Raw genomic sequence first — 25,362 nt, forward strand, 5'->3', positions numbered from 1 at the left:
TGCAGACTGCTCAAGTACCAGACGGCTCTCATTCCCAAAGTTTTGATAAGTCCTTTCCTTCACTCCAAAAGCACCTCACCCAAGCCCCCGTCCCAGTGTCATCCCCTAACCGTGTAGTTGCTAATAAAAAATAGGTTTCTGTTAATTACTGTTTCCGTCATGTTCTTTTAGAGGACCATGTGTTTGAAGGGGGGGAAGGGGGTTGGTAATTGGAGAGGACAGTCACCTTTACCAGGGTACAGACACGGGGGCAGGTTCAGCAGAAGGTCACACACACATTGCAGTCACTAGGCACCCTGGTCAGTCTGGGAGGTGGTTTTCATGTTCTGTGTGCAGGGGGGCTATGTGACTTTGTGGCGGGGGAGGGCGGTTAGAGATCTTATGCAGCGGTCCTTTAGCCTGGATCACAGAGCCACGCAGCAGGGGATCTGTAACCGTCCTCCCCCTGCCACAAAGTCACATAGCCCCCACACACAGAGTCCCGAAAAGTAATAAAGAAAACGGTGTTCATTAACAAAGTTCCATTTATTTTATTTTTAAACGTGTGTTGGAAGGGGGGGAACGGGGTATGTAACTGGAGAGGATAGTCAACATTAACTGGGTAAAGAAACGGGGGCAGGTTCAGCTTCTCTGTAAACAAACTTAATAGTCACAGGTTACCCTGCTCACTGAGGAACCTAGCTTTCAAAGCCTCCCGGATGCACAGCGCGTCCCGCTGTGCTCTTCTAATCGCACGGCTGTCTGGCTGTGCGTAATCAGCAGCTAGGCTATTTGCCTCAACCTCCCACCCCGCCATAAAGGTCTCCCCCTTGCTCTCTCAGAGATTGTGGAGCACACAGCAAGCTGCAATAACAATGGGGATATTGGTTTCGCTGAGATCAGAGCGAGTCAGTAAGCTTCTCCATCTCCCCTTGAGACGTCCAAAAGCACACTCCACCACCATTCTGCACTTGCTCAGCCGGTAGTTGAACAGTTCTTTTTCAGTGTCCAGGGCGCCTGTATAGGGCTTCATGAGCCAGGGCATTAGCGGGTAGGCTGGGTCCCCGAGGATGACTATAGGCATCTCCACATCCCCAAGAGTTATTTTGTGGTCCGGGAAGTAAATACCTTCCTGCAGCCGTCTAAACAGACCAGAGTTCCTGAAAACACGAGCGTCATGAACCTTGCCCGGCCATCCGACATTGATGTTTGTAAAACGTCCCCTATGGTCCACCAGTGCTTGCAGCACCATTGAAAAGTAGCCCTTTCTGTTAATGTACTGGCTGGCCTGGTGGTCCGGTCCCAGGATAGGGATGTGAGTTCCATCTATAGCCCCACCGCAGTTTGGGAATCCCATCGCGGCGAAGCCATCTATGATGACCTGCACGTTTCCAAGGGTCACTACCTTTGACAGCAGTAGCTCAACGATTGCGTTGGCTACTTGCATCACAGCAACCCCCACGGTAGATTTGCCCACGCCAAAGTGGTTTGCGACTGACCGGTAGCTGTCTGGCGTTGCAAGCTTCCAGAGGGCTATGGCCACTTGCTTCTGGACAGTCAGGGCTGCTCGCATCCGGGTGTCCTTGCACTTCAGGGCAGGGGACAGCAACTCACAAAGTTCCAGGAAAGTTCCCTTCCGCATCCGAAAGTTTCGCAGCCACTGTGATTCATCCCAGACCTGCAGCACTATGCAGTCCCATCAGTCCGTGCTTGTTTCCCGGGCCCAGAATCGCCGTTCCACAGCATCAACATGACCCATTGCCATCATGATGTTCACGGCGCGGGGTCCCGTGCTTTGTGAGAGGTCTGTGCCCCTCTCAGACTTAATGTCCTCACCGCGCTGCCGTAGCTATGGTTTATAAAGCAGTGGCCTGAAGACATATTTGCGTAGCAGCATGGACTACAGATGTCCAGATCAGCCATTTTATGGCAACCTCCATATTTGTTGGAGGAAAGTGGGTTTTTTTTTTGTTTTTGTTTTTTGGTTGGTTGGTTTTGGGGGTGGTGGGTGGTTTTGTTTTGTTTTTTTGTTTGTTTTTTTTGCGCAGGCTTTCAAAGCATTGTTAGTGGGCAGGTCTTTTCCCTCTCCTCTTCAGTCAAATGACACACAAGTCATTGTCAAGGCTGTATCCCCACTTTGAACTTTAGGGTACAAATGTAGGGGCCTGCATGAGGACTTCTAAGCTTAACTACCAGCTTAGTTCTGGTCCGCTGCCACCATTCCCTACCCTGGGAAGCTTTTAGAAACCTTTCACCAATTCCCTGGTGAATACAGATCCAAACTCCTTGGATCTTAAACAAGGAGAAATTGACCCTTCCCCCCTCCTTCCTTTCACCAACTCCTGGTGAATACAGATCCAAACCCCCTTTGGATCTTAAAACAAGGAGAAATCAATCAGGTTCTTAAAAAGAAGGCTTTTAATTAAAGAAAAAGGTAAAAATCATCTCTGTAAAATCAGTATGGAAAATAACTTTACAGGGTAATCAAACTTAAAGAGCTCAGAGGACCCCCCTCTGTCTTAGGTTCAAAGTGTAGCAAACAAAGATAAACACTCTAGTAAAAGGTACATTTACAAGTTGAGAAAACAAAGTAAATCTAAGACGCCTTGCCTGGCTTTTACTTACAATTTTGAAATAAGAGAGACTTGTTTAGAAAGATGGGGAGAACCTGGATTGATGTCTGGTCCCTCTCAGTCCCAAGAGCGAACAACCCCTTAAAACAAAGAGCACACACAAAAGCCTTTCTCCCCCCCCCAAGATTTGAAAGTATCTTGTCCCCTTATTGGCCCTTTGGGTCAGGTGTCAGCCAGGTTACCCGAGCTTCTTAACCCTTTACAGGTAAAAGGATTTTGGAGTCTCTGGCCAGGAGGGATTTTAGTACTGTACACAGGAGAGCTGTTACCCTTCCCTTTATAGTTATGACAGTCATCCTTTTGGAAATACTTTTTTTCCCCCCAAGATTCATCAGATGAGACAATTAGTCAAAAGGATGTTGAAACAATACAGAAGTAGATCTAGAGCAAACTCCTCCAGACTGCCTCTCACTAACAAGACATTAGCATGTGCCTGCCCTCTGAAGCTTACAGTTAACTCGCTTCTTCCCAGTTCTGCTTAGAGAAGAATAGCAAACTTATCTTTCTAGAGTTTGACATAGTCCATTTTCCTATGAGGTGATTATTTAAGATTCTCTCCTGGTGTCGTTTATTGACAAAATCAAGCATATCAGTTTTGAAGTCTGTGGCCTGAGGTATTGTAATGTGAGAATTAATTAACTGGAGTGAAATAATTTTGTTCAGATTTTGTTTTTACTTACCATCATTTTTTCATATTTCACAGGCAGTAAATACAATAGAGCAGAAAGTTGTTATTATCCCAGAAGAAGAAAAGAGAGCTTTTACACGCTACTTCATTGATACTCTGAAGCCTAAAGATAAAGTCATCATATTTGTGGGAAAGAAACTTACGTATGTAATTGTTTAACCAATATTACATTTGTCTAGTTTGCTGTCAACTCATTATTTAGAAATTAATCAGTTATTCTCAGATCAAAATTACTAACTATGACACTCTTAATTACTTTCAACCACATTGTAGTGTTAATATTGACTTACTGTATTTCCCCAGCACTATACATGACAATTACATTTTATGCAAGTTCTCTAGTAGCATAAAACTAATATGCATTGGAATGTGTCTGCACTGTGTTTACTTAAAATGGGCTTTAAGATTTTCTATACTAAGAATGTTAAAATTAAAGAAAAATGAGATGTTTTGAAATTATTGAAATGAAACATTTTGATTTACCTGATCTGAATTTTTATTTATTTATTCATGAAAATTTGAAATTTTGACTTTGTCCCATTTTGGATGGGAAATGTTTTCGAAAACTCTTGAGACAGGAAAACAGTTTTCAACTTGATTATCTTCCCCAATACTGTCAGAAAAGGAAGTTGAAGCGTCATATTTGTGACTGTGCCTCAGTACCCCCTTCAAAGCCTGATCTGCACTACGGTTCAGCTGTCCCACCTGATGCACGTTCTTTGGCATTGGCAATCAAGTGCCAATTGAGCTTGGTTACCAATCCTTCTGTATTGGCACCAGCTACATCCACACTGATGACATTGCAACAAAGTGGGAGATGAGCCCCTCATTGGCACTTATCCTTGCAGAATTGTTGCCTTTGGCACCACCTTCCTTGATGCATACAACCTTGGAATCATTTACATTTACATCTTCTAGAAACTTGGCTAATTACACCTGAACCAGAAGCTCCTCGTCTCAACATGAGACTGATAACATCTGCAAGACCTATATCAGTAGTGGAACCAAGATACCAAAGATGAAAAGTGTGCTAAATTAACCTCCATAGTCACTGGTATCCATATTTCATGGAACATCATCTCAACCTAACTTTTTCAGCAGTCAGCCTCTTCTCAAAGAAGTTTACTCTTCTACTTCTTCCTTTTCAGGGGATAGTAGAAACCCTTCTCTCCTGAGTTCACACAATCTGAGTGGGAGCCATAGAAGGGGACCTCAGGACACTCTTCCACTGACTGTAAGACACAAATTGGTCTGGGTTCAAACTGCCTGGATCCTTTCACCTTGGCCTTACGTACCATATCCCTAGGGTATGCAGACCTGGCCTTATTGGCCACCCTGGAATCCTTGAGCTCAATTTCCAGGACCTGATAGATATTTCCCCCCCCTTCATCTAGGTGTAAATTGACCACTCTGGCTAGGTCTCCAAGAATGATGCAGGCCCCTCTGCAGGCTGAAGTTCTCAAACTGAAGCAGAACATGCAGAGTGGTGGTGATCATCAGGAGGAATATTCAGTTCCTCATGCATCTATGGTAATTTGCCAGATGAAGTTGTACTGTCTGATGGTGACTTTGAGACCTTTCTAGATATCTTGATACTAATGGCAGACACCTTTTTAGAGATCCCTTTAGCAATTGTCCAAGAAAAATCATGGAAACTGGCATCTTACACCCTGTGATTCTTGGCAGATAAGTGATGCCCCTTAATGAGCGAATCTTTAAGATGGCCGATGATCTGTGGCACATCCTGGCCTCTATCTCTGCCACTCCTAAAAGAGCAGACTGCAGTTAAGTCCCTCCAAAGAGACTTGAGTATGGGTGTGTTTTGTACTCATCCCATTCCTGGATCTCTAGTAGTGGTTGTAATATAAGAGAACACATCCTGGCCCTCTTAACTAAATGCCTAAAAGTTTGACAGTGTTGCAAACATCTCTTCTTAGTAAAATCCCATTAAAACTTTAGAAATTACAGAATAGTTACTTATGAACATTTAAAGATGGCACGTAAAGATCAAAGGAATGTTGTAGTGAACTGGTCATTCAAAAAAAGTGATCATAGCTAATAGAACAAGAGAAAAATTAGTTCAAGTGATGTCCCTTTGGGTGCTCAACTGTAAGTGTAGCAGCACCCTCTGTGGCTGGGATCGGAGCTCTTCACCAGCAGTGCCCGTTGGACCACACATGCACACGTCCCCTCTCTGACACTGTATGCGGAACGTACATATAACACTGTAAGGTCTGACTGCCCACAGTTTTCTCTACTGTCTTTGGTCTGGGATGGAATCCGCTAGCAGAGCCCACTTTTCCTAAGGTTCGTCTTTGAGTGATTGCTCATGTCCATTCAACTTAGGGGTGTGTGCTCGCCACATGCACCAGTGCCGGAAGCTTTTCACTCAGCAGTATCCGTAGGGGACGGGCTCTGGCGCCCCCTGGAGTGGTGTGCATATGCTATGGCATATAGGGCGCCGCCTGCCCCCTACCCCCGTCCCAGTTCCTTCTTGCCACCAGTGACCGTGCATGGAACTGTTGCTGATTCAGCTAGCGCTGTTTCTTCTCGTTCATTTGAACTCATTTACCTCTTGTATATTGTATATAGTTGCCCTATCTGCTATTTAGAGACTTAGTAGGTCCCGAATGGGACTTTGCCTCAGGAAGGGGCATGGCCCGGTCCCCAGGCTTTAAGCCCTGTGATCGCTATAAAAGGCCCATGCCCATTAGTGATCCACATAAGTTGTTTACGGTGCTTGGGCGAAGGTCACATTAGTGATAAGTGCAGAATTTGCAAGTCCTTCAAGTCCAGGATGAAGGAGGAGCATGACATTGGCTTGAAAGCGCTCCTTATGGAGTCTGCCCTTACCCCGATGCCAGAGCAGCGCTCCGATTCGGTGCCGAGTACCGTGATGTCAGTGCGCTGCGCCCCACCGGTACAGTCTGCGAGCCGACACTGGTCCCCTTCCGTGGCACCAGCCAAGAAGCCCAAGAAGATGGGACGAGGAAGGTCTCCAGCTTCCCTCAAGGGAAAGGACAAGTCTGGGGTGGACCAAGACACTGTCTCGGGCACCTCTTCACCCCCTTTGGGAGCTCGGGCCTCAGCTAAGGTCAAGCGGTGTAGTTCAGCCCACTCCCTGCCGGCAACCCCAGATAGCGAGACAGGTCCTTGTGTGCTACAGGTGCTGTTCACGCCGGAGGCTCTACAAGCAGCACAAGAGATTGTTCCTCCCAGTGCCGCCCGCTCTCGCCCCATGGGGTCCTGGTCACGGGGTAAACCCATATTTGGACCACCACAGTCCTCACCTCTATGGCAACACTCCCTGTCGCAGGGGACATCCCGCCAACGGCCACCCTCTCGCAGACAACATGTTTCTGACCATGATAGGCAGAAGCTTTGCAGCCCCATCTGGTCTCTGGACCTTGGACAAGGGCAGAGAGGCTCGGTTTTGGAGCGAGGTTCCCTAGCTGTGGGACAAGCTCTAGTACCTATGGTGCAGGCTATGGCGACGACATCACAGCCAGCCCCGTGGCCTCAGACTCGGTGGCCGGTACCACAGTACCCATGGAACCCAGGGGGGTTCACTCAGCCCTACCAGGCCACCTGTTCAGTATCCGGAGCTTTGGAGAGACTAGCTACCTCCCTCTCCTGCCCCCCTCTGGTACAAGAGGCCTTGGCTGCAGAAACCCTGCAGGCATAGGAAGTGGGCGAGCAAGCTGCTGGACCACCTCTGGCTGTGGAGGACCCCTTGGTACCAGCTTTCTCCTTGTCATCACCTGATGAGGCTATAGTGGGGCCCCCATCACCGGTTCCCCAGGATGACACTAAGTCACATCAGGAGCTGTTAAAGAGGGTCGCCAAGAGTTCAGAAGGAACTCAAATGTGAAATTGTAGGACTACTAACTGTAGTCTGTAACTTAGCATTTAAATCCACTTCTGTACCAGATGACTGGAGGATCGCTAATGTGACGCCAAGTTTTTAAAAGGGGCTCCAGAGGTGATCCCTGCAATTGCAGGCCTGTAAGCCTGACTTCAGTACCAGGCAGACTGGTTGAAACTATAATAAAGAACAATATTGTCAGACATATAGATGAACATAATTGGTTGAGGAAGAAATCAGTAAAGGGAAATCCTGCCTCACCAATCTACTAGAATTCTTTGAGCGGGTCAACAAGCATGTGGACCAAGTGGATATAGTGTACTTAGATTTTTCAGAAAGCCTTTGACAAGGTCCCTCACCAAAGGCTCTTAAGGAAAATAAGCTGCCATGGGATAAGAGAGAAGGTGCTCTCATGGAATGGTAACTGGTTAAAAGATAGGAAACAAAGGGTAGGTATAAATGGTCAGTTTTCAGAATGGAGAGAGGTAAATAGTGGTGTCCCCCACAGGTCTGTTCTGAGACCAGTCCTATTCAACATATTCATAAATTATCTGGGAAAAGGGGTGAACAGTGAGGTGGCAAAACTTGCAGATGATACAAAACTACTCAAGATAGTTACGTCTCAGGCAGACTGCAAAGAGCTACCAAAGGATCTCTCAAAACTGGGTGACTGGGCAACAAAATGGCAGATGAAATTAAATGTTGATAAATGCTTTCCAATGTGCATTACTTTGCATAATCCCAACTATACGTATAAAACGATGGGGTCTAAATTAGCTCTTGCCACTCAAGAAAGATCTTGGAGTCATTGTGGATAGTTCTCTGAAAACATGCACTCAATGCAGTCAAAAAAGCGAACAGAATGCTGGGAATAATTAAGAAAGGGATAGATAATAGGACAGAAAATATCATGGTGCCTCTATATAAATCCATGGTACACCCACATCTTGAATACTGTGTGCAGACGTGGTCGCTCCATCTCAAAAAAAAAAAAAAAAAAAAAAAAAGTATTGGAATTGGAAAAGGTTCAGAAAAGGGCAACAAAAATGATTAGGGGTATAGAATAGCTTCCGCATGAGGAGAGATTAATAAGACTGGGACTTTTTAGCTTGGAAAAGAGATGGCTGAGGGGGGAGATGATTGAGGTCTATAAAATCATGACTGGTGTAGAGAGAGTAGATAAGGAAGTCTTCTCATAACACAAGAACTAGGGATCACCAAATGAAATGAATAGGCATCAGGTTTAAAACAGGTACAAGGAAGTATTTCTTCACACAATGCACAGTCAACCTGTGGAACTCCTGGCCAGAGGATGCTGTGAAGGCCAAGACTATAACAGAGTTCAAAAAATAACTAGATAAATTCATGGAGGATAGGTCCATCAATTGCTATTAGCCAGGATGGGCAGGAATGGTGTCCCTAGCTTCTGTTAGCCAGAAGCTGGGAATGAGTGACTGGGGATGGATCACTTGATGTTTACTTGTTCTGTTCATTCCCTCTGGGGCTCCTGGCACTGGCCACTGTCGGAAGACAGGGTACTGGGCTATATGGACCTTTGGCCTGACCCAGTAGGGCCGTTCTTTTGTCGCCGCCAATCTGGTCCCACAGACTCCCTCTTCCATGTTCTCTGCCCCATAGCCCAGGCCAGGGTAGCTTTGCCCCTACATGATGGGGTCGCGAAATTACAAAAACCCTCTGGCAAACCCCCTCCTTCTTGCCTCCGATCTCCAAGAGGGCGGAACGCAAGTGATTTGTGCCATCCAAGGGTCACAAGTACCTTTATATGCACCCTGCTCCCAATTCCCTAGTGGTAGAGGCGGTCAACCACAGGGAGAGACAAGGTCAACCGGGGGCTACTCCTAAGAGTAAAGACTTAATGAGACTAGACTTGTTTGGGCGTAAAGTTTATTCGTCCTCTAGTCCACAGTTGCGGGTGGCCAACCATCAGGCTCTCCTGGTCTGTTATGATTTTAATATGTGGCAGGCTATGACCTGAGGCCTCGAGGAAGGAGTTCCGGGCGATCCTGGATGAGTGCGCGACTGCGCCCAGAGCAACTCTCCAAGCAGCAACAGACGCAGTGGACACCGCCGCCTGTACCATGGCATTGGCCATTTCGATGCGCAGGGCTTGTTGGTTGCTCCTCTCTGGTCTTTACTCGGAGGCTCAACAGTCTATACAAGACCTGTCTTTTGATGTGCATGCCCTGTTTGCAGAATAGATGGACAATATACTCCCTGGCCTCAAAGATTCCTGCACGAACTTAAAAGACTGGACCCGTATGTCCTGCAAGCAGTTTAAGCCACAACAGCCTCCGAGCCAGGGGGAGCCACCTGCGCCAGGAACCTCCCAATAAAAAATCCAGGGGCTACAAGAGGCACCTTGGCCACCAACCCCTGTCTACATCCCAGTCAGGTTCAACCCGCAGTAAGCAGACTGGCAAGCATCCGTTTTGAGAGTACGCCTGAGGGCGACCTACCAGACTGTTTCACGGATCCTTCCTTTCCTCTGTTTGCCAACCGCCTTTCTTCTTTCTTTCTTGCGTTGGCATCTATAACATCAGACCGATAGGTCCTCAAGACGGTGGCGCCGGGTTACACCCTTCACTTACTTTCCACCACCGCCCTTCCTACCTCCCTCCCTCCCTGTCCCTCTTCAGGGATCCTTATCACAAGAGTCTTCTCACACAGGAGGTAGAGGGTGCAGCTGGGTGCGTTGGAGGTAATTCCTGTGGAGTACAGGAACAAGGGGTTCTATTCCTGATACTTTTTAATACCCAAGGTCAAGGGCGGTCTGCAGCCCATACTAGATCTGCAGGATTTGAACCACTACTTAGCGAAACTGAAGTTCCGCATGGTCTCCCAGGCCTCCATCATCCTCTCCCTGGATCCGGGAGACTGGTACGCTGCCCTCGATCTGAAAGATGCGTACTTCCACATCGCTATCTTCGAGGGACACAGACACTTCCTCCAGTTCACGATAAGTCCTGACCACTATCAGTTCACGGTCCTTCCGTTTGGCCTAGCGACAGCACCACGGGTATTTACCAAGTGTATGTTAGTGGTGGCAGCTTACCTCAGACGTTGGGGTATCCAGATCTACCTGTACCTCGACGACTGGCTCATCAAAGACAACTCCAGGTCCAAGGGCACGTTGCGGTGCTGCTGGCCACGTGCCGTCGCCTCAGCCTGTTGGTGAATGACATAAAATCCACATTCGTTCCGGTATAGAGGATAGAGTTCATCAGAGCGGTGCTCGACTCAACCTCTGCCAGAGTGTTCCTGCCGCTGGAGAGGTTCAGGGCACTAGCGGACCTCATCACAGAAGTCTGTGCATTTCCCCTGACCACGGCCAGGGTTTGCCTGCGCCTCCTAGGTCACATTGTCGTGCGCACGTATGTAGTGCGCCATGTTAGGCTCCGGATGCAACCCCTGCAGCAATGGTTGGCAACTGTCTACTCCCAGTCCAGGCACCACCTAGAAAAGGTTGTCACCATTCCCACAACGATACTGACCTCACTCTGATGGTGGTCCGACCCCAGGAATGTCCTGGAAGGAGTCCCCTTCGACAGCACTTCCCACTCGGTCGGGTTTGGTCTCAGACATCTCGGATCTCAGTTGGGGGGCACACCTCAACGATCTCCAGAGCCAGGGTATGTGGTCCCCGGAAGAGATGACGTTACACATAAACGTCAGAGAGCTCAGAGCGGTCCACAGGGCATGCGCGGTCTTCCTTCCTCACCTGTTGGGCAGAGTGGTCAGAGTCTTGACGGACAACACAGCCTCGATGTTCTATATCAACAGACAGAGAGGAACTCTATCCTCGGCCCTGTGCATCGACCACAGAATCCATCTAGAAGCGTCTCTTTCCAGGGGTCAAGAACACGTTAGCGGATCACCTAAGCAGGGACTTCTCTCGCCATGAGTGGGCGCTCCACCCAGAGGTAGCCTGCGCGATCTTCCAGAGGTGGGGATCTCCCCAAGTGGATCTGTTCGCCACCAGGCAGAACAGGAAGTTCCACCTCTTTTGCTCCAGATGAGGTCTGGGCAAGGGCTCCCTCTCCAATGCCTTCCTCCTGTCCTGGGCGGGAAGCCTCATGTTCCTTCGGATCCTGCTCATCAGCAGGGTCCTGGCAAAAGTCGAGAGAGACACGGCCCAAGTTATCATGCTCGCCCCAGCGTGGTTGGTTCAGTATGCTGTTGAGCTTGGCAGCAGTCCCCCTGTGGCCCCTGCTGGACTGACCAGACCTGCTGTCGCAGGACCACAGTTGCCTCTTGCACCCCAACCTCACATCTCTCCACCTCGTGGCGTGGATGCTGTGTGGCTGAACCCTGAAGAACAGACCTGTTCAGAGGGGGTCCCGCAGGTCCTCCTTGGGAGTAGAAAACCCTCGACTAGACGGACCTACCTGGCAAAGTGGGCAAGGTTTTCCCACTGGGCAGCTGAACGGGGCATTTCCCCCTCGCATTCTTTGGTTCAGTCGATTTTTGGATTACCTGCTTCATCTGAAGGACCATCAGAGTGCATAAACTGCTGGATATCCTCCATACATCCTCTTCCTCAAAGATCACACTAGCAATCAATGAGGCTCTTCTTGAACCTGCAAAGGTTCTGTGGCAGACACCGACTTCCATCCCTCTGACTTGCAAACACACCAATAGAAAATATTATGTTCTGGCGAAGGATGCTGAATTTTTATTTCCATGCCCCACCCCAAATTCTTTGGTGGTCAATGTGGTGCAGGAGAAAAGCTGTCGGTACCAATATCCATTTAGTCATCCAGACAGATTAGAAACACCTGGACCTATTTGGACGCAAGACAGACTCATCAGCCGCGCTCCAATTTAGGATTTCAAATTTTGAAGCTCTCATGGCCAAGTATAATTATCTGAACTACTCCAAATTGGAGGAACTCTCCCATGATTTAACAGACTAAAAAGGAGTTGTTCCAGTCCTTGATATTGGAGGTATGCCTCCTAGCCCGTACAGCACTATAAGCCTCTTTAGACTCTGCAGACACCGCTCCTCGATCCATTGTGACTGCTGTGGTTACAAAGCGTGCATCATGGCTCCACCTCTCGGCATTTCCTAAGGAGGTACAAATCACAGTAGAGGACTTGCCATCAGGAGCTGTTCAGTTCTGCACACCAGAAGTGCAGTTCCTTAACTTGAAACCATTTGAAGGCCACAAACTATTCTCGGAGCACACAGAAATCTCTGCACTCCCTTAAAGACTTCAGACCTACATTTCATTCCCTTGGGATATACGACAGTGCCAAAGAGATGCTCAGGGAAGTACCAATGCCCCCCGCGATCCAGAGCTCAACAGTACACCCTGCAACGGCACTACAACACCCAATGCCATTGACAAAGGCCTCCAACTAAATGTAGACATCCCACTCCTCAAGGAGCTACATCTCATGCACCAGCACCAAAGCAACAATTTTGAAGGTTTGGTCAAGGCCCCGAGAAGCTTTCTGTTGTTCCAGTCATCCCCACCATCTCTGCTGTTCCAAAAATTTGGCGACTGACTAGCTACATTTTTCCCATCTTAGTCTCAGCACCTCAGACAAGTGGGTTCTAGAGATAGGAAGGGGATGGGGTATCCTTCCTTGACTATCTGTCCTGCCCTGCCACCCGCCCGCCCTCCCCATCCCTCTTCAGGGACCCATCTCACGAGTCCATTCTATGGGGAGAAATAAGTCATCTTGTGCAACTGGGAGCCATAGCACAGGTCCCTCCCAAGCACATGGGACAGGGTTTGTACTCCCACTATTTCCTGACTCAGAAGAAGTCGGGCGGCTGGCATCCTATCCTGGATCTTTGCAATCTAAACAAATTTCCCCAAGGACACAACGGGCAGAGCAGTCCCAACTGCATCTGTTACTTCACCAATACAGAAAGAAACTAGAGCTGTTTTGATAGCAGTTTGTTTGTTCTTTTGCCTCCAGGTTTGCATAGCAAATTGCTATTGAAGTATCATTACCTCTGATGACTGGGGCTCCTAAGCTCATAGGACTACATTTCTTTATAAAAGCTGAATAAACAAAATTGAGTCGAATCTTTCTTTTATAGTAAAGGTACAAAGAATAAGTGTTGAGAATGCAATTAATACAGGTAACTTAAGTTACAAGTGTGTGGCTCTAACAGCATTCCAATGTAAGGGCTTGTCTACACTGGCCCTTTACAGCGCTGCAACTGTCTCGCTCAGGGGTATGAAAAAACACACCCCTGAGCGCAGCAGGTTTCAGTGCTGTAAAGCACCAGTGTAAACAATGCACCAGTGCTGGGAGCCGCGCCTCCCATGGAGGTGGGTTTTTAGCGCACTGGGAGAGCTCTCCCCCAGTGCTCTGCCGCAACCACACAAGCCACGTTAAAGCGCTGCAGCGGCAGTGCCTCAGTGTTGCCAGTGTAGACTAACCCTAAGTGGGCAGGGGGCTCACTTGTATCTAGTAGTGAGTTTCAGCTGGCCTGACCAGTTCAATGGGCCCCAGTTCATTAATGTCATAAATTGTATCTGATGTGTGTCGTGCTAGGTTTTCCAATGATACCTTTTATAATACACTGATCATTAATATTCTTGCCTGGTGTACATATGGTAAATGCCCAAGGGACAATACAAATGTGAAGGAAATGTGGAACTAAAATGTGTTTACTAGACAATTCTGGGTGTGGGTAGACAGGTTTCTCCTAGACAAAAGACAGGCCATCACTTCCAACCAGGTGTCATCAGAATCAATTAGCAATCACATGTCAAGTGGCCATTTATTTGCATTTTAGCAAACACAAGCAGGGAAAGAAACCATCATGGAATTTTCTTCACCAGCAGACTGTCTCATTCCTCTCAGCTTGAATGAACTTTACTTTTGGGTGTAACCTTCAGAAGAATCCATTTCAGAGGTTCACAGCATTATAAAAGAGAGAGTGAAAGATACCTCTTTGCCCTTAGAAAGATATAGGAACTAAGCACTTTGAGGAAGATCCTCATCAAATGGGTGGTCAGCCATCTTACAGGAAGTTAATGTGGTAAAACTTTTACCTTTTACCAAGACTGTAGTTTTGTTAACTCTTAGCGTCTAATCTCTTATTTGCTTGCAACCGTTTCTATCTCTATCCTTTGTACCTGGACTCACTCAAAATCCTATCTCCTTTTGTTAAACTTAAATCGACCCAGTGCTATTTGAATTGAAGTGATTGTTAACTCAGGTTAAAGTATTGAGCTGTGTAGTTTGTCTCTCTACAGGACCAAGCCTTATTTTTTGAATGGTCCAGGAACATAAGAACGACCATACTGGGTCAGACGAAAGGTCATCAAGCCCAGTATTCTGTCCTCTGACAGTGGCCAACGGCAGGTGCCCCAAAGGGAATGAACAGACAGGTTATCATCAAGTGATCCATGCCCTGTCACGCAATCCCAGCTTCTGGCAAACAGAGGCTAGGAACACCATTCCTGCCAATCCATACCACTCATGATTTTATAGACCTCAATCATATCTCCCCTTAGTCGCCTCTTTTCCAAGCTAAAAAGTCCCAGTCTTATTAATCTCTCCTCATGCGGAAGCTATTCTATACCCCTAATCATTTTTGTTGCCCTTTTCTGAAGCTTTTCCAATTCCAGAATATCTTTTTTTGAGATGGGACGACCACATCTGCATGCAGTATTCAACATGTGGGCATACCATGGATTTATATAGAGGCACCAAGACAGAAAATATCATATTATCTATCCCTTTCTTGATGATTCCCAACATTCTGGTCACTTTTTTGACTGCTGCTGCACATTGAGTGGATGATTTTAGAGAACTATCCACAATAGCTCCAAGATATCTTTCTTGAGTGGTAATAGCTAATTTAGACCCCATCATCGTATATGTATAGTTAGGATTGTTTTCCAATGTGCATTACTTTGCATTTATCAACATTAAATTTAATCTGCCATTTTGTTGCCCAGTCACCCAGTTTTGTAGCTCTTCGCAGTCTGCCTGGGACTTAACTGTCTTGAGTAGTTTTGTATCATCTGCAAATTTTGCCACCTCACTCTTTCCCCCTTTTTCCAGATCGTTTATGAATATGTTAAAGTACAGATCCCTGTATTTACCTCTCTCCATTCTGAAAACTGACCATTTATTCCTACCCTTTGTTTCCTATTTTTTAACCAGTTACTAATTCATGAGAACCTTCCCTCTTATCCCATGATGGCTTATTTTGCTTAAGAGCCTTTGGTGAGGGACCTTGTCAAAGGCTTTCTAAAAATCCAAATACACTATATCCACTGGATCTCCTTTGTCCATATGCTTGTTGACCCACTCAAAGAATTCTAGTAGATTGGTGAGGCATGATTTCCCTTTACAAAAATCATGTTGACTATTTCCCAACAAACTATGTTCATCAATGTGTCTGACAATTTTGTTCTTCACTATAGTTTCAACCAATTTGCCTGGTACTGAAGTGAGGCTCACTGGTCTGTAGGTGCCAGGGTCACCTCTGGAGCCCTTTTTAAAAATTGGTCACATTAGCTATCCTCCAGTCATTTGGTACAGAAGCTGATTTAAATGATAGTAGTCCTGCAATTTCACATTTGAGTTCCTTCAGAACTCTTGGGTGAATACCATCAGGTCCTGGAGACTTATTACTGTTTAGTTTACCAATTTTGTTCCAAAACCTCCTCTAATGACACCTCAATTTGGGACAGTTCCTCAGATCTGTCACCCAAAAAGAATGGCTCAGTTTTGGGAATCTCCCTCACATCCTCAACAGTGAAGATCAATGCAAAGAATTCATTTAGTTTCTCCGCAATGGCCTTATCGTCTTTGAGTGCTCCTTTAGCATCTCGATCGTCCAGTGGCCCCACTGGTTGGTTAGCAGACTTTCTGTTTCTGATGTATTTAAAACAAATTTTGGCTCTTACTTTTGGAGTCTTTGGCTAGCTGTTCCTCAAATTCTTTTTTGGTCTTTCTAATTATATTTTTATACTTCATTTGCCAGAGTTTATGCTCTTTTCTAACCCTGGTATTCTATGATTCTTATGTTAGATGTGGCTTCATCAAAGGAGGAAAAAACACAATTGCGGGGTGGGGGGAGGGATAGCTCAGTGGTTTGAGCATTGGCCTGCTAAATCCAGGGTTATGAGTTCAATCCTTGAGGGGGCCATTTAAGGATCTGGGGCAAAAATCTGTCTGGGGATTGGTCCTGCTTTAAGCAGGGTGTTGGACTAGATGACCTCCTGAGGTCCCTTCCAACCCTGGTATTCTATGATTCCTTATTAGGATTTATCTTCCACTTTTTAAAGGATGCCTTTTTGCCTCTCACTGCTTCTTTCACTTTGTTGTTTAACCACGGTGGCTCTTTTTGGATCTCTTACTATGTTTTCTAAATTAGGGTATACATTTAAGTTGAGCTTCTATTATGGCGTCTTTAAAAAGTTTCCATGCAGCTTGCAGGGATTTTATTTTTGGTACTGTTCCTTTTAATTTCTGTTTCACTAATCTCCTCATTTTTGTGTAGTTCCCCTTTCTGAAATTAAATGCTACAGTGTTCGGCCATGAGTTTTCCCCACCACAGGGATGTTAAATTTAATTATATTATGGTCACTATTACCAAGGAGAGGGTTGGACATTGCAAAGCACATGGTTTTGGGAAAATTCAGCACTGGGGCGTGTTGGGCCCATTTTTCCAATCATAACCAAAGCTGATAGAGGCTGGAGTGTGGCTGTGGTATAACAAGTGGGCTGCTGGAGTCAGAACTGCTAAACCAGGGTGGTTTATCACGCAGACACTCATTGCATGCTTGTGCGCTGTGTGGGAGCATCCAGACAAGGGAGGTACAGCTGTGGAGCGTTTTAAGGCACTCATGTTTTCAGGGCAAGTGATGACACAACCCCTCACTGGTCAGGGTTGCACCCCAGAACATGACAATGTATGACAACTATTTATCTGTTGTAGCATGTAACACCCAAGACTACTATAACAAAATTAATTAAAAATGTTTCTCTTCATGTTATGTGCATTGACAGCATTTTCTAGATGCAGTGAAAATGACTATGGTCAGTTTCCTATTAAGCTAAATCTTTTACAGAATAATAGGGGAGAGGAATATTTTCAGGCATCAGAATATGTGGTTGTTAAACTACTAATTGACTGGACTCTGCCGGGCAAAATAGTTGAAACTACTTCTAATTTTTTAATTGAAATAGATCTCATTGATATACCTCCTAAAATAATAAAATCTTAAATCATTTCCAATACTTTTAGTCTGTTCGGATATTTTTGTTTCTTTTTGTATGTTATCACAATTTTGCTTACATATTACTAAAGTATCACTTTTAAATGTGTTAAAAATCTGATTTCCCTTTTTAGGATAATCTGTTAATGTAGTCAGATTTACTATTATAAGACTATACTTTCTCCCTTGACTGATGTACACTAGAATCAATATTGACATGACAAACCTTTTTATCCAACTATAACAGTATGAGATATTTACTGGGGGAATACCATATGAAGATGCTGATCTAACTGAATATCATAACTAAGGCTAAGATTGTCACAGATTCTGTGACCTCCAGAGACATCCATGACCTTTTCCGTCACAGCCCGAGGCAGTGGGGCCGGAGCTGTCAGCCAGCAGGGAAAACTCTCAGCCGCTGGAGGCGGAGGCCCCTGCAGCTCTCAACTGCCCCCACGGCAGGGCTCAGGCTCTCATTTTCCTGCCCTCTCGGGCTTCAGTCAGACCCCCTCTTCCTTCCCCCCCCCATTATTTAGTAAAAGTCAAACAGGTCACGGGCTTCCATGAATTTTTGTTTATTGCCTGCAACCTGTCCATGACTTTTACTAAAAATAACTGACAAAATCTTAACCTTAGTCATAACTAGTTTTCTTGGGGCAGTTTTACCTTGTTCAGAAGCTGTTCAGTTCTCCACACCAGAAGTGCAGTTTCTTATCTCGAAACAAAGCTGGAGGTGTGAGTCATTTTTGAAAAGACTGTATGAATTTTCTTTAAATTGGGTTTAGCACAACCTTTATTGTAAAACAATATATAATGTAGAATGTTGACTGAAGGAAGTAAAAATGGGGCATGAGCTTTCCTCAATATATGTTCGTTTAGAAGTAGAAAACATTTCACTTGCACATATTCTTTGCTCTGTTATAATTAATTGATAGGGGAAGTATCCTGAGTAACATACAATATCAGTTAGTTAGATCTCTTCATTAGTAGGTAGCATTTTAGAGCTGAAACCACTTTATTTAAAGCAAGTTCTGTTATAAGCAGAAGTCTATGGTTTTTGTTTACTCTCTGCATAAAGGTGTGCGGCAGTGCATATAGCACTTCCAGTTCATAATAAATGACTTGTAATAAGACTAAAAGTATTTAGTCTTGTTTTTCCTGAATTCTGTGGGAAGGTATTTTGGGGTGAGAAATATTCTCTGACCAGGGCTTTCTATTTGGGGAAAAGCCTCCTTCCCTGATTAAAAGTTAGTAAAATCTATCCAATTGATGTATGTGGTATGAGTGTACATAAAAGATTTTTCAGTAATAGACCACTTTCCTAATGTACGTGCCATTGAAGTAGAGCTACACTCCTGGACTGGTAGAGAAAACACCCCTGGCCAGTGAGTTCTCTTAGGCCTGGTCTACACTAGGTGTTGATGTCGAATTTAGCGCCGTTACATCGAATTAACCCTGCACCCGTCCACACCACGAAGCTATTTAGTTCGACATAGAGGTCTCTTAAATTCGACTTCTGTACTCCTCCCCAAGGAGGGGAGTAGCGCTAAATTTGACATGGCCATGTCGAATTAGGCTAGGTGTGGATGGAAATTGACGGTAATAGCTCCGGAAGCTATCCCACAGTGCACCACTCTGTTGACGCTCTGGACAGCAGTCTGAGCTCGGATGCTCTGACCAGCCACACAGGAAAAGCCCCGGGAAAATTTGAATTCCTTTTCCTGTCTGGCCAGTTTGAATCTCAATTCCTGTTTGGACATCGTGGCAAGCTCAGCAGCACTGGCAACGATGCAGAGCTCTCCAGCAGAGATGGCCGTGCAATCTCAGAATAGAAAGAGGGCCCCAGCATGGACTGATCGGGAAGTCTTGGATCTGATCGCTGTGTGGGGCGATGAGTCCGTGCTTTCCGAGCTGTGCTCCAAAAGACGGAATGCAAAGATCTACGAGAAGATCTCTAAAGCCATGGCAGAGAGAGGATACAGCCGGGATGCAACGCAGTGCCGCGTGAAAATCAAGGAGCTGAGACAAGGCTACCAGAAGACCAAAGTGGCAAACGGACGCTCCAGATCCCAGCCACAGACATCCCGTTTCTACGAGGCACTGCATTCCATCCTAGGTGCGGCCGCCACCACTACCCCACCACTGACCGTGGACTCTGAGGATGGGATATTGTCAACGGCCGGTTCCTCGGACATGTTAGTGGACGGGGAAGATGAGGAAGGAGATGAGGAGGACGAGGCAGTCGACAGCGCTTACAACGCTGATTTCCCCGACAGCCAGGATCTCTTCATCACCCTTACAGAGATCCCCTACCAACCGTCCCCAGCCGTTAACCCAGACACAGAATCAGGGGAAGGATCATCCAGTAAGTGTTTTAAACATGTAAACATTTATTTTTAACAGAACAGGAATATTAACAATAACAACAATGGGTTTCTCATGATTAGTGTGCCCTAGGCGCTTAACGTTTCAGTCCTGGGCAGTGCAACTATTGATAAAAAATCTAACAATGTCCGGTTTTGCATGATTGTTCTGCCCAAGCCGCTCTACTGTTTAGTCCCTGCCAGTGCAGCTACAGTAAAATGCGGTCTATATGTCCGGGGATAGAGCTGAAATCCTCAATGGACATCTCCACGAAGCTCTCCTGGAGGTAATTGGAAAGCCTTTGCATCAGGTTCCTGGGGAGAGCGGCCTTATTGGGTCCTCCGTAATAGCAGACATTTCCGCGCCAGGAGACAAGCAAGTACTCCGGGATCATTGCCCTGCAGAGCATGGCGGCATACGGCCCTGGTCTTTGCAGGCTTTCCCGAAGCATTCTTTGTTTTTCTGTGTCTGAGATCCTCATCAGGGTGATGTCGCTCATGGTGACCTGCTTTGAATTAGGTAGGGGAATGTTAGTATTGGGACTGCTTGCCCGTTCCTTTACAGAACTGTAACCGGCGGTTTACAGCCACGCGGTGGAGGCGGGAGAGGGGCAGCATATAGGGATCTTTCCCTGGGACAGCCACGAGGGGGTGGGACAGGGGCAGAGCTCATGCTTGCCGGATTGCTGGCAGCAGGGACTGGCATTGCTTTCAATGTGAAAGGAGGCCAGTGCAACTATTAAAGTTTTAAGCAGCCACAAGTCTACGGCTTACCATGTCGGCCTGCTACACAAATTCCGGTGTCTTGCCCCGCTTCTCTGATCTGCACTGCAAGACCCCAGGCACTGAATGCGAAGGCCGAAAATTCGACCTTGTCCTGAGTGCACATGTGATAGGTGCTGTGCATGGTCTTCTTTACAGAGAGAGACTATGTTCTTTGTTCACAACTAAATTTATCTTTCTGAGGAATTCACTCCCTTTTTCCCATTCCCACAGCTGCGACGGTCTCCCAACCCAGCCTGGCATCACACTCCCAGAGGCTAGCGCAGATTAGGCGTAGGAAGAAGAGGACACGGGAGGACATGTTCTCGGAACTTATGGGCTGCTCCCGAGCCCAGGCAGCACAGCAGACCCAGTGGAGGGAGAACTTGTCCCAAATGCACCGTTCACACATGGAACGGGAGGAGAGGTGGCGGCAGGAAGACCAGCAGGCGACTCAAACGCTGCTTGGACTAATGAGGGAGGAAACGGACACGCTCCGGCGCCTTGTGGATGTTCTGCAGGACCGGAGGCAGGAGGACAGAGCCCCGCTGCAGTCTATCTGTAACCGCCCTCCCCCGCCACCAAGTCCCATACCCCCCTCACCCAAAGTCCAAAGAAGGAGGGGCGGCAGAGTCCGTGAAAACTCTCACTCCACCCCTGCAGACTGCTCTACTACTAGAAGGCTCTCATTCCCCAAAATTTGACAAGTCCTTTCCTTCCTGCCTCACCCAAGCCCCCGTCCAAATTTCACCCCCCAGTTTCATTTGTAGTTGCTAATAAAAAATACGTTTCTGTTAATTACTGTTTCCATCATGTTCTTTAGAGGAGAGTCTGTCTGAAGGGGGGGAAGGGGGTTGGTAATTGGACATAACAGTCACCTTTACCAGGGTACAGAGGCGGGGGCAGGTTCAGCAGCAGGGCACACACACATTGCAGTCACTAGTTACCCTGGTCATTCTGGGAGGTGGTTTTAGTGTTCTGTGGGGGGTGGAGGGTGCTCTGTGACTTTGTGGCGGGGGAGGGCAGTTACAGATCTTATGCAGCGGTCCTTATCCTGGATCACAGAGCCACGCAGCAGGGGATCTGTAACCGTCCTCCCCCTGCCACAAAGTCACATAGCCCCCCCCCACACAGAGTCCCGAACAGGAGGGGTGGCAGGGTCCGTTGAAACCACCAGTCCACCACTGCGGAGCCTGTCATTCCTGGAGTTTGGAAGCGTCATTTGCATCACTACACTACACCCGCTCCCCACCACAGTCTGCATCCCAGGTTCAACACTTTCCCACGAAAACAGTAATAAAGAAAACGGTGTTCATTAACAAAATTGAAGTGATTTTATTTTTAAACTTGTGTTGGAAGGGGGGGAACGGGGTATGTAACTGGAGAGGATACTGAACATTTAGTGGGTAAAGAAACGGGGGCAGGTTCAGCTTCTCTGTACACAAACTGAAAAGTCACTGGTTACCCTGCTCACTCAGGAACCTAGCTTTCAAAGCCTCCCGGATGCACAGCGCGTCCCACTGGGCTCTTCTAATCGCCCGGCTGTCTGGCTGGGCGTGATCAGAAGCCAGGCTACTTGCCTCAACCTCCCACCCCGCCATAAAGGTCTCACCCTTGCTCTCACAGAGATTGTGGAGCACACAGCAAGCTGCAATAACAACGGGCATATTGGTTTCGCTGAGATCACAGCGAGTCAGTAAGCTTCTCCATCTCCCCTTGAGACGGCCAAAAGCACACTCCACCACCATTCTGCACTTGCTCAGCCGGTAGTTGAACAGTTCTTTTTCAGTGTCCAGGGCGCCAGTGTAGGGCTTCATGAGCCAGGGCATTAGCGGGTAGGCTGGGTCCCCGAGGATGACTATAGGCATCTCCACATCCCCAAGAGTTATTTTGTGGTCCGGGAAGTAAATACCTTCCTGCAGCCGTCTAAACAGACCAGAGTTCCTGAAAACACGAGCGTCATGAACCTTACCCGGCCATCCGACATTGATGTTTGTAAAACGTCCCCTATGGTCCACCAGTGCTTGCAGCATCATTGAAAAGTAGCCCTTTCGGTTGATGTACTGGCTGGCCTGGTGGTCCGGTCCCAGGATAGGGATGTGAGTACCATCTATAGCCCCACCGCAGTTTGGGAATCCCATCGCGGCGAAGCCATCTATGATGGTCTGCGCGTTTCCCAGGGTCACTACCTTTGAGAGCAGTACCTCAACGATTGCGTTGGCTACTTGCATCACAACAACCCCCACGGTAGATTTGCCCATGCCAAAGTGGTTCGCGACTGACCAGTAGCTGTCTGGCGTTGCAAGCTTCCAGAGGGCTATGGCCACTCGCTTCTAGACACTCAGGGCTGCTCGCATCCGGGTGTCATTGCGCTTCAGGGCAGGGGACAGCAACTCACAAAGTTCAAGGAAAGTCCCCTTCCGCATGCGAAAGTTTCGCAGTCACTGGGATTCATCCCAGACCTGCAGCACTATGCGGTCCCACCAGTCCGTGCTTGTTTCCCGGGCCCAGAATCGCCGTTCCACAACATCCACATGACCCATTGTCACCGTGATGTCCTCGGCGCTGGGTCCCGTGCTTTCTGACAGGTCTGTGCTACTCTCAGACTTCAGGCCCTCACCGCGGTGCCGTAGCCTCCTCGCCTGATTTATCTGCATCTGCCTCTGGGAAAGGTGGATGATAAGCTGCGAGGCGTTGACAACGGCCACAACTGCAGCGATGGTCGCAGCGGGCTCCATGCTCGCAGTGCTGTGGCGTCCGCGCTGTCACTGACCAGAAAAGTGCGCGAACTGATTTCCCGCCGGCGCTTTCAGGGAGGGAGGGTGGGAGTGACGGTTGGATGACGACAGTTACCCAAAACCACCCTCGACACATTTTTTTCCCTAGAAGGCATTGGGGGCTCGACCCAGAATTCCAATGGGCAGCGGGGACTGCGGGAACTGTGGGATAGCTGCCCACAGTGCACCGCTTCCAATGTCGACGCTTGCCCCGTTAGTGTGGACTCACAAAGTCGAATTACTGTCCTTAGTGTGGACACACACGTTCGACTTTGCAATATCGATTCCACATATTCGATTTAAGTAAAATCGAACTACTCTCGTAGTGTAGACATACCCTTAAGGATGTTCACTTGGAATTGAGTTATTGGAAATATGAAACTGTTTTATCCCCATGAGGAATATCCCAGTAGTTATCCTTCAAATACAGATAATGAAGGTACCTTCTGTTAAACATATTCTAAATACTTTGAAACCTTTCCATTATTTAACAAGATAGTAAACTGAAGCTGAAAGTAGCAAAAGACCTTCACAATATGTGTTCACGAAGTACATTGTAGAAAGAATATTAGTGTACCCTCTGGGCCAAAGAAGCATTTTCTACCATTAAAGGATCAGGGAACCCATTAAATGGTCTGCATGTGTGCCAAAAGTGAGAGAAATCTTGAAATGGTATCTGCTTGTTTTTAATATGCTCTTGAGCTACTAAAGGTGTGAAGTAGGCTTCATTAGTTTTTTTTTCTTTCCACACGTTCTCTAAAGGTGATCACAATTGGAATTCTGTTGTGGTTCTGCAACAGACTTCCTGTGTAGTATTCAGAGAGTCCCTAAATCCCTGTGCCTCAGTTCTTCCTGTGTAAAATAGATACAGTTCTTTTCTGTCTTCCAAGGGTATTGTAAGGATAAATCTATACATACACGGGAGGTTTTCAAATGCTACTGTGATAGGGACCATACGAGTATCTACAGTCAGACTCTAGTTTGTCTCCCAAGCTGCCCCTCAGAACTTAGGCAACAAGTCTGATCTGAATGAGCATTCAGATATTGACATTTGAAAGAGTTCACCAAATTTATATTTGCTTAGGTGTGCTCACTTCCAGTACTGTCACAATAAGTGTCTTCTTAACTAGAGCAGACTTTTGTCTAAGATAGGAATGCTTATGTTCATAACTATTTGCTAGTGGTTCATTCCTCATACATTTTAAAGTATTCAAAGGTACTTCTATCTAATTTTAGAGCTGATGACTTATCAAGTGATTTTAGTCTCCAAGGAATTCCAGTTCAGTCTCTTCATGGCAACAGAGAACAGTGTGATCGAGAACAAGCTTTGGATGACTTTAAGAAAGGCAAGTATTGCCCTTGAATGCTATTCTGTTGAGCCTGGCAGTTTCAGAATATACTGTATAAAACTTAATATCCACACCAGTAGCATAATGGTTTTTGTAACACAGAGCAGTTAAAAGTAAAATAACTTCAATGTTAAATGTGTGGGAGTAAGACTCCCAATATTTTTAATTGTATTAATGTACCAAATACTAGTGCTAGAAAAACATGGTACGGAAGAGGAGACAAGTTGTTGCTTTATCCGTTGAAAATTGAAATGGCCATGAGTGAAAATGAGATGACAGTTTAAAGTACTGCTGACTTCTCTTATATTTTGGAATTTAAAAACAAACAGTATTTTGTTAGAATGAAGGCTATCTGAGTATGAAATGTTTGTTGGGTGGTGGTTTTCGTGTATTAAAACCAACCTGGTCCATGATTGTGTCCTGCTAAGGAGAATGGCATTAAGATGAAGGCTAGTCCAGTCGTTGGGATGTTGACTTGAGACTTGGAAGATCTGGGTTCAATTTGCTGATCAACTAGATTTCTTGTGTGATGGGCAAGTCTTTCTGTGCCTCAGCTCCCCATTTGTAAAATGTTGGTAGTAATAGGAATTACTTTCATCACTTGGTGCTGCGAGGCTAAAAAGGTTGGATTGTGTGGTGCTCTGATACTAGGATAATGGAGGCCATATAAGCATTGAAGGTGGATAGATTGTGTATTGTACATTAGCAAGATAAAAGACCAAT

General features: G+C 46.6%; 1 protein-coding gene across 1 annotated transcript in view; it reads left to right on the top strand.

Annotated features, from left to right (window-relative positions):
• The window catches only part of DDX43 (DEAD-box helicase 43), a 75,279-nt gene that overhangs the window by 33,919 nt on the left and 15,998 nt on the right, over positions 1 to 25,362 (top strand). Inside the window, exons 12-13 of the mRNA XM_065401945.1 lie at positions 3,316 to 3,443; positions 24,527 to 24,640. Coding sequence (XP_065258017.1) covers positions 3,316 to 3,443; positions 24,527 to 24,640 — 242 coding nt within the window. The remainder of the gene's footprint in view (positions 1 to 3,315; positions 3,444 to 24,526; positions 24,641 to 25,362) is intronic.

This window comes from Emys orbicularis, chromosome 3 (assembly GCF_028017835.1).
Source record: "Emys orbicularis isolate rEmyOrb1 chromosome 3, rEmyOrb1.hap1, whole genome shotgun sequence".
NCBI classification, from domain to species: domain Eukaryota; kingdom Metazoa; phylum Chordata; order Testudines; family Emydidae; genus Emys; species Emys orbicularis.